This window comes from Gossypium hirsutum, chromosome D11 (genome assembly GCF_007990345.1).
Source record: "Gossypium hirsutum isolate 1008001.06 chromosome D11, Gossypium_hirsutum_v2.1, whole genome shotgun sequence".
Taxonomy (NCBI): Eukaryota; Viridiplantae; Streptophyta; class Magnoliopsida; order Malvales; family Malvaceae; genus Gossypium; species Gossypium hirsutum.
In genome coordinates this window covers 57,804,886-57,820,353 of record NC_053447.1, presented here as the reverse complement: position 1 = coordinate 57,820,353, position 15,468 = coordinate 57,804,886, and the positions used below count along the sequence as shown (strand labels likewise).

Below are 15,468 nucleotides of genomic sequence, written 5' to 3'. Positions count from 1 at the left end.
TTGGTACCACCCCAACAAACTTTAATATCAAAAGGATTTTATTTTATTTGCTCATTAAAATGGTCCCTATTTCTTGACATCTTCAAACCAAAATTCCTTTTCGGTGTTGCCACCAAATGTTCCAAGAACATTCTACAATGCTTTATACCATGGAGGAACAAAGATGTCAACTACTCTATTTAATATGATATTATTCTTATAGAAACTAACTTCAAAGAGTGTCCAAATTATTTGTCAGATGATTTTAACATGTTTTTTTTTTTAATTTTAAATAAATTCATTATCCAGAAGACACAAAACTCTCCTTATCTCATAACACTCAAATTTAAAATTTTACTTATTTAGAAATTTCAAAACCAAAAGAAAAAGAAAATAATGGTAAAATGGAGGGTAATTTAAAGAATTTGTCCTATTTTAGGTCTGACAAATATATATTGCAAGCTGAAGAAAGAAATTTGAAAAGAAGAAAAGTTAAAAGCTTTTTTTAAGATTTGAACTCATCATTTTGGACATTTTCCATCAACCCAAAGTTAATCCCACGTCGGTTCTATTTTATTGTCATAAAATATTCTACCCGTTACTTCACGCCGTTAAAATTATCTTCACATTTCCGAAAAATTATTTAAAATTAACCTTAAGCAGTAAAAATTATTCAAAATTTATTTAATAAAATGTTTTTTCTCATTTATTTTCGGTTATTAGTTACGAAATTAGTTTTTCTTATCACTATAATATTAAAAAAATACAAATTTTGAACTTCTTTTAATCATCATTCTACATAATTTTTATAAAACATTAGAAATTATATTATACTGTTTATGTGCGCGGAAATCACATATTTTGTGAAATATGAAAATAAAAAATTAGATTAAACATGTTTTACAAAATATATATTTCTAAAATTATTTCAACAAATGATTATGGGATAGATTGGTAAGAGATTTTTAAATAATCTTTTTCAGTTGTTTTATTTGAAACATTGTATAAAAATATGAAATAACAAAAATATATTTATAGTAATATTAATTACCCTTTAAAGTAAGGGTATTTTAGTAATTTCATAATCGAGTTGGTGTCATACAATTACTAAATAATAGTATGGATATACAATTAATGGAGGTAATAAAGTATGCATGATAAAATTAAAATGTATAAAACATTCAAAATAAAGCTTTAGTTGAGTGATAAGTCTAAGATTTTACACATTGGTATGAGTTCAAATCTCACGATAAGCATATATATATTTATTATTTAAAAAAAATAAAATGTTAAAATACTTTTGAATAATATAAAAAGATATTTTCGTAATTTTTTTAATCGAAGTGGTGCTGGATTGATTGTTATAATGTGATTTGAATGAAGTTTAGTGGGTAAGCATGATTATAATAAATAAAGTAAGTATTCCCTTCTTAACACCTTTTTTTTTTCTTTTAGAAAAAGAAAAATATGCTTCTTTTTCATTTATAAGATGTTAGGTAAAAGTTGAATGAAGCGCTAAGCACATTAAGTTATTTAATTAAATGGAATTGATGTTGTTGTGGCACTATTTATTTTAACAAATTAAGTTGGTACAACAAAATGGTGGGGGAGACATTTAAATAAGCTCTTAATTTACAAATATTTTTAATTCCCATTAAAAGCATGGCTAATTCTGCAATTTAATTATAGAATCCAAGTTTGATGCCAACTCATCAATAAAAATAGACTAACTAATGTAAATGGTAACGCCGTGAATGACCAAAAAGAAGGCGTTTAACACATCAAAGATAAAAACTGAAAAAACTGTCCCCTATAAATAACCACCAACTCCACATTATAAAGAAAGAAAAAAACTCAGCTTTCAAAAGCCTAGGGAGAGAGCTAAATCAAACGAAAACACACTAAAATAGAAAAGAGAGAGAAACTGAAGCAGAAGGAAGGGAGGAAAAGGGTTTCAAGATTTTGTCAGATCAAGCTAGAAAAAAAAAACCTGTAAGTGAATCAAAGTTCTTATCCTTTTTTTTTTTGGGTTTTTTGCTGTTCATTTTTTTTGTTGGTTTTAACATAAGCAATGAGTTTTGATCTGTTTAACTGAGTTTCCTTGTTGCTGTCTTTTTCAAGGTATGTTTCTTCTTTCTCATCAGGTTTTCTGGGGTTTTTTTTCTTGTTTAATTGGTATTCATCAGGTCTGTTTGTTTTATGTCAAAGTTTTCAAAGAAATGAAGAGTTTTGTAAGTTTCAATGGTTTTTTTATTCTGGGTTTTCTCAGTTTGATCAAAAAGTGTTGGATTTGTGGAATTCTTGTAGCTCTCTTATGTTAAAATGTAAAATCTTTTTCTCTTTTTATTTATTTATTATGTTTGTTTTATGTGAAAGTTTTCAAAGAAATGAAGAGTTCTGGTAAATTTTTCTCCTTTTCTCTTTGTCCATCTATGGTTTTATGATTATAAGTTTTCTCAGTTTTGTCTAAAAGTGTTGGATTTGTGGAATTCTTTTAGCTATCTTAAGTTAAATGCAAAGTCTTTTTCTTCTTCTTCTTCTTCTTCTTTTTTGTGAAATTTTCTCCAAGAAATGAGGAGTATTGCAAAAAAGCTTTACTTTTCTTGGTTATTGACTTTTTGAATTCCCTTATGTTTGTTTTAGCTATTGCATGATTCATTTAATTATTCTTAAAAAGGGTTGTTTGATTTGAGGTTGCTAAATTTTACTTCTCTGTTTGTCCTGTTTCTAGATGAACATGACTTTTCTGTTGCCTTGTAATTTACTTTTATTTGTAAGCTAACCTGAAAGATGATACTCCCCCCCCCCTTTTTCTGTTTTTGGCTTCATAGATCTTCAATTCTCTATTCATTCAAAAGAAGAGGTTTTGTTTCTTTTTCTTGGATATCTTTTCCTTTTTGTGCTTTACTTGTTTACAACCATATGTGTAGGAGACATCTTTGCATACCAAAATAGTGACTTAAATTCCTTATATTTTGTATTTGAAGGTTTCATTTCTTGTGCCATGTGACTTCCAAATCATTCCATAAATCCTCTTCTAGGTTCTTCTTTGGGAACCTTTTTTGTATCCCAAGGTTTAAGCAAAGTGAAAGTATTGCAAAATTTGGAAATATAAAAGGGATTCTTTTTATTAGAAAAGAATATCTACTTTGTATTCATACTGCAGATCATGCGCCGATCTACATGAAAGTAGGTTTCATTTGATATGCGAGCTTTTCCGCCGGTTATACATTCACAACGAAACTTGTTTTGAGTCTCTTATATAATCATGTATTACTTATCATTCTTGGTCCAGTTCTTATTTTGGCAACCCGGAATTGCATGTTGCAGTTGTTATCTAATGCATATTGACACAAATTAGAAACCAATTACCTGTTTACCTTTTTGTTCCTTTTTTCCTGCATTTTTTTTTATGTTTAAGTAAAAGAAAGTGTAGTTCGCATTCTCCGAGCTAAAAAAAATCCATTTTCATAGCACTTTGATGATCAACTTATGTCTAATGCAGTGTAATGGGGAGGGAACTCAGAGGTGTTCAAGTGGACAATAAGCCAAACAGCGTAGTGAAATCAAATAGTGCGGTGAATAAGAAGTCAAGTCCCCCAGCATTGAAATCCCCTGGTGCTGGAAATACTCAAGCACACCTCACTTTCTCCAAAACTGCTGCAAATGGCATCGCAAATGGTGACTCTCCACCTTTCCCCACCAAGGATTCTGAGGTAACTACAATTCTCAAGTAAGATGAATTTTCTGACCCAATATGGACTTTTGGATGACTTGAACCTGATCATGGTTGGGTTAAGACAACTCGGTTAAGTACTGTTCTATGTAAGAGGCTTGACCGGTAGGAGAATGACATTCACTTCAAGTAGGGACATAAAATAAGTGATATTTTTTTGCTATGCGCATGGTACTGAACTTGTCAGTTTTTCCTTTTCTTTCAGACAAACTCTCCAAAGACTCCTTTGATATCAAGAAAGCATACTGATGAAGAAGATAATTGGTCTGTCGCTTCCTCGTATCCTATATTTGGTGTTAAGAAGACATGATGCTATGATCTTGTTATTTGCAGTTATCATTTTAATAAATTGTTGAGGGACTTTCCCATGGAAACTCTCCTTTATTTTATTTTTTTAACTCTTTAGCAGGAAGGTAAGTTGTAGTGGAATTGATATTTATTGTTTTAGTTGAATTTTCCTTAGCTGTGTCTAGTACTGCTGCATCTGTACGAACTGCTAGATCGAGGGTAACTATTGGGACTGCTCCAACTTTTAGAAGTGCTGAACGAGCTGAGCAACGGAGGGAGGTACATTCTTTGTTCAAACAGTTGATATTTGATTTCTATATGATGCTTTTTTCTCCCCATTTCATTCCAAGTTAATCCTAATCCTAATATTTATAACTTCTTTCAATCCAGTTTCACCAAAAGTTAGAGGAAAAACACCAAGCTCTGGAGGCCGAGAGAAGCCAGTATGAGGCCAGGCTCAGGGTACATACATGTTGTTTGAAATATCTCCTATTTATAGTTATACTAGAGTCAGTCTGCTTGGACCTATACATTTTGATACTTAACAAAATCCACCCTCCTTGCTTTGTTGCAGGAAGAGCAAGAGGCGGCCATTAAGCAACTTCGAAAGGGCCTGTTTGTCAAAGCAAACCCGGTACCTAGTTTCTACTATGAAGGACCTCCACCAAAGGTTGAACTGAAGAAGGTATTCTGTTGAATCTTTTCTCCTTGTTTCACTACGAGTCTTTGAAGTAGTTAGACTGGACAAAAATGAAAAGCATAGAATGGAATGGACCTTCATATTCATTCAGGATATCAATAATTTGGGTTTTACTTGCATGATATGTGGGATGAAACAATTTCGTTGTTGCTTTTATTTCATTTCAGCTGCCATTGACTCGGCCAAAGTCACCAAATCTTACCCGGAGAAAGAGTTGTAGTGACGTAGTCCACTCAACCGAGGATGAAAAGGCAAAAAGTTGCTGCCGGGCTCACCGCCACAGCTTTGGTAACCTTAGGGAACGGTCCACTACTGTAAACGAGGAGAAAAACAAGGGTCAGGTGAGTGGGGAGAGAGGTGGCAAGTTGAAAGATAGAGCAAAGCAGGTAAAAGATGCGACGAAATCCTCGCCGGCTAAACTCACGGAGCAGCAGAGTAACGCTAACATCTCGGTTCAATCATGAACGTGTGGTCATTCACTAACTCATAAACAGGGAAAATGGGCTTGAATTTCCCTAGTTCAATATGAATGTCCTGAAAGGAATTAGCGTGTTTTCTTGTCAGCAGAAATGACTTGTGTTCCTTTCTCTTTTTGTAATTTAATTTGTTTTTTACTATATTTGAAAGTGGTTTGTGGTAACGAGAAATGTATATGTTCTGTAAGTTATATGGTTACATATATAATCTTCTGATATATGAAAGAGAGATTGATTCTAATTTGGACCAAATCTATGATATTGATGGACTGCATTCTTCGTAAGTTGTGGGATCCCTTCTAATGTTGCATTGAACCCGCGTTCATTGCGATGTTTCCCATAGTTGTAGGCAACATTTGAGCTTCCTCAGCATTAATCTTGTATCTGCAATTCTCTCAAATTTTGCTCTGTCACTGGTAAGGTTGACACATGGACATGCCTTAATGGGCATTTGCTGGAAGTTGCGGAAACAACATAATCTAAGGGATGAGATGATAGGTCAGCTTGTTGTACAATAAATTTATACAGGCGGAAACTATTTTAACAATAATTTATTTTTCTTTTATTTCGTGCTAGAACAATGTGGTAGAGAGATACTCAAAAAGAAAGAAATATTCATTCGCGATCATTGTGTCTGTCTATAAAATAGCAATAGAGACCTATGCGTTTCTTTGAAATTTTCTTTTAAAAAAGTTTATGAGTAATTATATTCATTTCTATGGTATTCATTCTTTTCTTTTCCGTTATATATATTATAAATAACATAAAATTTTAATAATATTTTTTATATACAATCGGAGTCATTTTATCAAGACGATAAAAAAATCATCATAAATTGATTAAGGTAAGCGTACCTATCAATTAAGGCTACAATTATGATGAGTATAAATATCGTTCCAACGAAAACTAAAAGTACTAGTAATTACTGTCTTTCTCTTATTTAATTGAATAATTCGAATGATTGATTAAAACTAAAATTAATTAACTAATGAATACGACAAAGAAAAAATCATGAAAATAATTTATTAACAACCAAGAAGCGAAACAATACCCAGGAAATAATTCACTTAGATTTCATTTGTCACTATCAATTTAAATTACGCAATTTCTTTACTTAGTAACTTGACCCGTAGAAATCTCTAAATTATGCAAATATATCTTTCGAGCATAAGGGCAACTGACTCTAGGTTGATTAATTGAAATTTCTTTCTAATTAAAACTCCTATTATCGTATTAACTCGTGCTATGGACTCCCCTATTAGATTTGACTCTAATCCAGTAGATTTATATCATCCTATTTCAAGGGTCGCATGCAACTTCACTTAATTATGCAAGATCTAATATTAAACAGGGTCTATTCAACCATCGATTTAAGCATATCGAACATGAACCAATAATCTAGAAATATTAAACAAAGAATTAAGCACACATAATTGAGAACAAGAAACTAAGTTAAAGTTGAACAAATTTGACAAAATGATTTCTCAAATTAAGTCTAAGAGATAAAATTTTCAATTCTTACTTTAAAACTCTTAAATTTTTTTTGAATCAACCTTAAAATCAAGTTAAAATGATTTTAATCAGTAAGAATTGTTTCAACTAGTCAAACTATTTTTAAAACAAGTGAGTATAGCTCCTGGCCAAAAACTATTGATTGTTTTCAAAATATCGATACCCCTTTGAAAAATGATACCAAATTGACATTATGTTTTTCACAAATTCAGCTAAGTATTGATCCGGTCGGTATCGATACATTTCATATGGTATCGATAAAATTTGTCTAGTACAGATATTTAAGCTCCAATGCTCACTGAATTTTGCATTTTGTGCAAAAATGATCGATACCATTTTATTTAGTATTGATACTCGCTGTTGCAGGTGAATTAAATGCATTGGTTTTCACATCCCCAACGGCTCTATTCATATCTTCAACAACCACAATGATTGGAAATCAATTAGGGGTATAAATAACAGCTTCCAAATATCCTACAACAATAAGAGAGAATATTCAAGCTCAAAGATCAATCAAACAACCTTTGTGCCAACATTTTCATACTTTTCTTTTATATACTTGTGAGCTTCATTGCTATTCTATTAGCTCAAGTGTTCTTCGTTGTAATTGAGCTTAATTTGCAAACACATTGACCTTATAAGGATTATTTCTTTGTTTGCTTCTTTGCATCTCTTTAGAGGGTTTGTGTCTTAAGGTTTGGGGTAAAACCTTAAGGGAGTTTGTAAGGTTAAACCTTGTCCTCAAAGGTTATCAAATTAATGAATTTGGGAAAATCCTTAGTTGTGTGATAACATGTTAAATTTGCATGATTTTTTGTGTTTAAATCGGTTAATTCTTGAATTGATCCCTGCTAAATTATTGATTTTATGTTTTAATCTTGTCAGGAATGTAATTGGGATGCTATGAGTTAAAAACGAGCAGAAAAGGACCAATTTGCAGCATAGCCAATAAAGTGGGGCCGAATAAAAAACGTGGAGATAGTCAATGACTCATCAGATTTCTTTTGACTTTGTAAAAGCCAAAATTAGAAAAAAAAGGTCTAATTTTATCTTTTTATTAAATTTTAATTATGTATTAAGTGGTTAAGCCAAATTTAGTAAGTAATATGTATATAAACAAGGCTTTAAGGTAGCTTGGAAGATACACTTGACACTTGATTTTATTTGGATTAAATAAGAATTATTTTATTTCTTTTCCAAATTCTTGCGTCAATAGCTACTGCAATTCCATTTTCATTTATTTGTTCTTTGCAAAATTTGTTTAATTGCTTTCCAAGTCCCTTCTTTTTCCAATTCTCACTATTTTCATTCAAATCTACTCCATAGCCAACCAAAGCATGAATAATTTCATGCTTCACTAAATTCTATCTAATTAGCTTTAGGCTGGTATTCTTTCTGGTCAAAAATCGTGAGATACGTATCTGTACTAAAAATTCTTCCAATCGATTTTCACATTTTTCCTAAGTATCGGGATTAACAACTCATCCCTTAAAGTTAACTCGATTTCAAGTCAAAAAGTGCGTTGGATTGGAGTCGTGTTTGCATTCGGATCTCTGAGAACAAATCAAGGGAAAAGTGATCGGTTTAAACGATCTACGCGGTTGAGGCCGTTAATCCGAGTTGGGTTCTACAGAGTGCAAGGCTGTCGGAACCTTGAATCAGGAACGCGTGTATCTCGGTTAGATAATTGATAAGGGTTAGTTTATAGGTCGTACCGAGTCAGCTACAAGAGGAAGAATTGGCGGTTAGGACGTTCTTAACTGCTATAACCAGCTTATTATTTGGAGGAGAAAATTAATTTTCGAGGACCGATTCTAAATCCAGAATCCATCAAGTCTAGGGCTAAGGCTTATTATCTCTGATTACAATATTCGAATTTAATTTTCAATGTAATTTAATTTCCAATTGATTTAATTATTTATTTATGTTGTTTCAATTTTTTAATTTCTAAACATTTCAAAACTCCCCTGATTTATTTGTTTATTTTTTAGCAGGTCCGTTTGGAGTCGTGGGCATGACTATTGCCACGACTATCGACACGACAGAAATTCTGATAACAAGTTAAACACAAAAGTTGATTATAATACCAATCCCTGTGGAGTCGACCCTACTACCACTTTTTACTACTATTTAGAGTAATTTTTATAGGAATTATTTTTGGTGGTTTTGACGCCCATCATTGTGGAAAGTTAAGGTAGTGGAGTAGGCAGTTGAGGTCGAACCACTATAAATTGAAGTGTTTATTGTCTCTATCATTTTCTTAGCAACCACACATTTTTAAGAGGCCAATTCACCCCATTCTTGGTGATTTCGAGTTGAATTATCGAGTTAACAAAATTCCTAAGAAATCAACTTGGAATCTTTAATCTTGACGGAAATATGCTTCAGAGTAGGCTTCAATGGTGTTTTTCGAGTTGTTTTTGTGAGTATTCTTTGACGACCATCTCCTATCTTCTTATTTTTGTCATATATATGTTTTAAAATGCCTGAAAAACCTAAAAGTCACGGTTTTTTGTAATTCGGTGTGTAATTTCATGAAATCGACACGACCTACCACATATCCCCGTGTGGAATGGTTCAACTTGTGTGGGTCCTGGAGCTTACTCCGATGCTTCGATTTTCACTTGTTTTTCTCTCCTTTTGCTCCCAAGTGCTCTATCAATCATTAAAACATGAATTTAAAGGATTAGGAGCATAAAATTCACAATTAACCTCGAATAATCACCCAAAAACACATCAAAAATAAGGTTAAAACATGTTACTTTTAGTATTTATCAAATATCTCCACACTTAATCATTTGGTTGCCCTCAAGCAAAATTCTCAACCCACATTCAAGTTAACTTCCCTTAGTTTATTATTTTCACCGACAATGTCTAAGATAATCTATAGATAACCGTGCATTGGATATTCAAACTAAAATGAAACTAAAGAATACCAACAATATAAGCAGAAATCTTTAAGGCTTAAAAACATTAGGCATCTCCCCTATTTCAATAATTACCTGAAATTCAAACTCAACAAGTAATTCCTTTACGAAGATGCATTCAAGCACTCAAGGTGTTTAAGATTCAAGTAATGTGCACTCAACAGTCGAACAAGAAATGTTATATCATAAGCTTGCTTGAAAATCAAATCTCCACCACTATAGAATGAGATGACACACCAATCAAGAGGTCTTTACAAGGTTGTAACGGGGCTTAGGTTAAGGGTAAGGAAAATGTTATAAAAGTTTGTTACAATCGAGAATCGAGTTAATAAGTTATCAAACCACAAAAAAATTAGTCGTTAAATTAGAAGAATTTACATCAACAAGAAATAAAAAGTGGATATGAGCTTTTACACAAAATATGAAACTAATGATTCAAGCTCAATAAAAAAAATTTCATTCATTTTTTCAACTTTTATTTAAGAACAAAGTAAAATTCAACAATACAAAAAGATAAAGTATAGTCAAACAACTGACCAAATCGAATCTTAAAAAAAATAGAGTCAATAAAAAGGGTGATTTACAACATTAATGGGTGTTTCGGGTTAACAAGAACGGTTGTTAAGTAAAAAAAAGGTGTTAGGATCAACGAAATTTACTAGGGGTTAATTCAACGGGTAAGCTGTTTAAAGGTTAAGAGGGTTAAATATTAAGTGTCTCTATCATATCAATATATCAAATCAATAATATGGTCATCGACATGCATAATTGAAGCAAGTTCTAGAATAACATATCAAGTTGACATGCTCACAACCAAAAATAAAATGAGCACGAAATAATAAATGCTCTGTAGGCTCAAAAGGTCACAAAAAATATTATGATTTTTATGTCAAATTTGTAAATTTAAAATTTCAATATAATGCTTCAGTTTAGGGGGACAACCTAAAATAATAGTTTTGAAAAATAACTTATCATGCTTAACTCTCTCGTGTCTTAAAGTATAAATAAAACAATGCACAAAAATCTACAAATTAATCCTAAACGGAACCAATAAAAATCCAAATTAAAAAAAATTAACTTTAATGTTAGGTTTGAGAAATTACTTAAACACAACAACAATTTAGGGAGGAAGCAGAATATCGGAAGGGAGGAAGAGAACTGAAACTACCCTAAATTTGGATGATTTCGTCGAAATAGTAAAATTCAGAATCGTAGAAGATCCTAAATTAAATATATAGTTCCAAGAACACTAATAAGAAGATAAATAAAAAAAGATAAAGAGATAAAAAAATATAAAAATAGTCGAAAAAGCCATAACAGTAAAGTGCATAATAAATTAAAATAAAACATATAAATTCGAAAAATAAAAAAAAAACAAATAACAATATAAGTAAAAGTACAAAGAGATTTAAAGTCATTGATTGGTGTCATGTGGGAAGCCAAGAAACTTTGTTTTAAAATTTTAGTAACCATTTTTTATCCGGAGTAGACTAGTCCAAATTGATATAGATAGTCTCCTTTTGAAACCAGCTTTATAATCCAATTCTGGAAATTTGTTCGGATTCTTTGCTACTTCATTTTGGATTTTAATCTTGATTTAATAAAATCTGTTTCATGCTTATATATATATAATATATAATATATATGTATTTTTTAAGTATCATATTTTTTTCACATAGTATCATAAATTTTTAAGTATTTTTTTCAATTTCATATTTATATTTAAAATATATATGTATTGTTTAAATTTATAATATTTTTTGAATTTTTTACTATCGAGATCAAATTGACACAATGTATAAACATTAAAGACTAATTTGTTTGAAATTAAGACTAAATTGACATAATATAAAAAAGTCCATTAGTCATTTAATAATTAGATAACCAAAACACACAATCTCCAATAGTTGGGTGGCCAAATTATAATTTTTCATAATTGGATGATCAAAGTTGAGTAACCAATGATGAAATTTATCCAATTTTTTAAAGGTTGAAACAAGATGAGAAAATGTAATATGGATATTTCTTTCACAATCATGAAATTGTTTTATGAATAAAAATTGTGCCAATGCGCCCACGAAGAACACCCGAAAAACAAAAATACATAGGGATTAGAGTTGGTGATGCATAGCAACCATCAATGTTTTGGCAAATTTAAAATGACACCATTGAAGGCTTTCCCGAGCTTAAAAATGAAGTCAATACTATATGATTTATTTTTCAGATATGATCGCCTTCCAAATATATGAAAACGATTAAAATACAAAACATGATCCCACGCGTGCATAACTATAATCAACTATAAACCCTAAACACAGAGAATAAATTTTTTTTAATTCCAGGATCACCAACCAATAACAAAGCAAAAAAAAAACTAACAAATACGAGAAAACCAAATGTATAAAATACGCAGCATTGATTTAAATGCATAGATGCAATTGGCGATTGCCAAGTTTAAAGCAAAGTCAAATCCCCTAATTTTCTTGTCTATGAAGTCAAAAGTTTAAAGCAAAGTCATAGTTTAAACCCCCAAATCAGTAACTTACCCTTGCAGAAGATCAACAACTCCCCAAGCCTTAATCCTCCAATAGATTACTTGGACTGTGACCTTCACCAAAATAATCCAAAAGATTAATATCGAAAATAAACCCCGATTCAACAAGGTAACAAATAACAAAATAAAGGGCTTTAATCGAAAGAAATATAACCTTAATCGAAACAAATAACGAAAAATCGTGCAATGTGGAAACAAGGAAACTTACAGTGAATAGAAGAAGCGGACGACAGAGAAAGCGAGTGACAGAGCGACCGCCGAAGTGGAGACGACTGCAATGACAGGGGGAATTTGGGAATTTGGGGATTTGGGGATTTGGGGAAATGAAATTGGGGAAATTGGGGGAAAAGGAATTGGGGGTAAATGAAATCGGGGAAGTTGGGGGGATAGGAAATGGGAAATTAGGGAAATGAAATTGGGGAAATCAGAGTGGGAGAGAACTAAGGAAATTCAGCGCTAAACAAACGACGCCGTTTAAGTTAGTTCAATTAAACTTTGCGGCTTTTATCAATAGCGCCACTAACGCATTAAAAAATCCCAGATAGAAAACGACAACGTTTAGCAAACACTTAAAACATAATTGCGGCGTTTATAATAAAAACGCCACTAAACCATATCCTTTACCGGCGTTTTAGTACAAACGGCACTAAAAACTTAGATAAAAACAACAACGTTTAGCGAACACTTATAACATAATTACGACATTTTTATAAAAACGCCACTACCACATAACCTTTTGCGGCGTTTTTGTAAAAATTCCACTAATAATGTAGATAAAAACGACAACGTTTACAAAAGACTAATAACATAATTGCGGCGTTACCTGAAAACGCCACTAACACATATCATATTGCGGCGTTTTGGAAAAAACACCACTGAAAACATAGATAAAAATGACAACGTTTAACAAAGACAAAAAACATAATTGCGGCGTTTTTCGTAGAAACGCCACTAATATAACTCATTTTACGGCATTTTAGAAAAAATGCCACAAAAAAATCAGACAAAACGAAACCGTTTTGCTATCTTTCAATGAATATTTGTGGCGTTTTCTCGAAAAACGCCACTACTGGTCAAACTTAAAATTATTTTCAAATTATTTTAAATAATACTATTTTATTTTTTTCTATTTTTAACATATATTTTTCTATGTTTTTAGCATAACCCTTAAATGTAGAAAAATAAAATTTAAACCCTAAACCATAAGCCCTTAACCCTTAGACTCTAAACCCGTTACCTTTAAACTTTAACCTCTTAAACCCTAAACAATAAACACTAGACCATAAACCTACACCATAAATCGTAAACACTAAACTCTTAACACTAATCCATAAACCTTAAACTTTATACCCTAAACATGTACTCTAAGCTATAAACCCTAAATTAACTCTAAAACCGTAAATCATAAATTATAAACCCTAAAATCATAAATCTTAAACCCTAAACCCTAAACCCTAAACCACAAAACCCCATAAACCCATAAACCCCTAACCTATAAACCCTTAAACCCAAAACCCTAAGCCACTACCCCCTAGACCCTAAGCCCATAACCCTTAAACCATATGCTCTTAACCCCTAAACACTAAACCATAAACCACGAACGGTAAATCATGAACTCTAAACTTAAAACTCTAATCCCAATATAATAAACATTACTTCATAAATCCTAAAACCGTAAACTATAAAAATTAAACCTTAAATACTAAACACTTAAACCTAAAATAAATTTATTTTTACTTGTGGCGCTTACAATAAAGTGCCACTAATGTCTCTAAACCTCCACAACAAAACGACGCTGTTTGCTTAAATATATTTGCGGCGCTTTATGTTAAACGACGCTGTTTGCTTGACATCTGCGGCGTTTTTAAAGTTGCGCTGCTAATGTAACTAAACCTTAACAACAAAACGTTTCCGTTCGCTTAAAAATTTTACGGCGCAACGTAAAAGCGCCGCTAATTATTGAATTTTGCGGCGTTTATAGCTACGCGCCACTAATATCTCTAAATTTGAAAAATAAAACGACGTCGTTTGCCTAAAACTATTACCGCTAGTGCTTGACATTTGCGGCGTTTTTCACAAAGTGCCACTAATGTCCCTAAGCACAACAGGAAACAACGTCGTATGCTTAAAACATTTTGCGGCGCTTCCTCTTAAGTGCCGCTAATGATTGACTTTAGCGGCGATTTCTTTAAAGCGCCACTATTGTGTCTAAAACTCAACAAGATCAAAACGACTTCGTTCGGTAAAATCTTTTGTGGCGATTCAGTAAAGCGCCGCCACTATTGTCCCTAAGACGGCTCATGCTTAAGACATTTTTCGGCGCTTCCTCTAACGCGCCGCTAATGATTGACTTCAGCGGCGCTTCTATAAAAGCGCCACTATTGTGTCTAAAACTCAACATGAAATGACGTCGTTCGGTAAGAACTTTTGTGGTGCTTTGGGGAAAGCGCTGCTAATACATGATCTTTTGCGGCAATTCTTCCTAAACGCCACTAATGCAATCAAACGTAAACCAAAACGACGTCGTCTGTTAATCAGTTTTGCGGCGATTCTTTAAAAGCGTCGCTAATGCTTCACTTTTGCGGCGTTTGGTTTAAAGCGCCACTAATGTCTTTGAAGCTGACAAAGAAAACGGTGCCGTTTACCTAACTCTTTTGCGGCGCTTTTGGTAAATCGCCGTTGTTGCCTATAATTTACGGCGTTTTTTTTCACTCGCCGCTATTGCTCGGTTTTTTACGGCGTTTTGTGTTAAAACGCCGCTAAAGGCCTGTTCTAGTGTAGTGTCAATAACCTCTATGGGACCATCTGGCCCACCAAAGTGAAGGATGAAATTTGCTCCGGAATGTCGAGAAGCCCAAAGTACCTCATCAAACGAGTCACGTAAGGACCCATACAGATAGGGCCGTTCCTGTGTGGATCAGATTAAAGGCTACAACAATGGGCCACGAAATAAGCGACATCAATCAAGTGACGTGTCTCCATACTCTATAAGAAATAGGTGTTCAAAGTACTGATAACCCCCGTACTCTCCTCCCGACCAATCAATGTGTGGGCCAAAATAACATGAATATAGCACAAAGCTGGAGATAAACATGTTAACTTCGACTCTTTTTTTAAAATAGACAAATAAAACTATTATAAAAAAAAGTTGCTGGATATTTTCCTCAAATCTAACGTGATAAAATCACGTGAACTTCAACTTTTTTCCTCAAATCAAAAATAATATTGTGCAACTGAAGTCATCTTGAAAATTTATAGCTATTTTATGGTAGTTTTTCATAGAAAAAGAATCATGA

The 15,468-nt window shown here is 32.4% G+C and overlaps 1 protein-coding gene across 1 annotated transcript; it reads left to right on the top strand.

Annotated features, from left to right (window-relative positions):
• The first annotated feature begins 1,802 nt into the window (after positions 1-1,802).
• On the top strand, positions 1,803-5,420 carry LOC107926739 (protein WVD2-like 2). Its single transcript, XM_016857660.2, has 7 exons — positions 1,803-1,971; positions 3,485-3,695; positions 3,921-3,994; positions 4,189-4,282; positions 4,394-4,465; positions 4,578-4,688; positions 4,871-5,420. The coding sequence occupies exons 2-7, from the start codon at positions 3,489-3,491 to the stop codon at positions 5,165-5,167; spliced, it is 855 nt and encodes a 284-aa protein (XP_016713149.2). The 5' UTR covers positions 1,803-1,971; positions 3,485-3,488; the 3' UTR covers positions 5,168-5,420.
• The last annotated feature ends 10,048 nt before the right edge of the window (positions 5,421-15,468 follow it).

Coding starts and splice junctions, on each gene's coding strand:
- LOC107926739 (XM_016857660.2), top strand. CDS start 3,489: ATGGGGAGGGAACTCAGAGGTGTTCAAGTGGACAATAAGCCAAACAGC. Junction 3,696..3,920: donor TCCCCACCAAGGATTCTGAG/GTAACTACAATT, acceptor CTTTTCTTTCAG/ACAAACTCTCCAAAGACTCC. Junction 4,466..4,577: donor AGTATGAGGCCAGGCTCAGG/GTACATACATGT, acceptor GCTTTGTTGCAG/GAAGAGCAAGAGGCGGCCAT.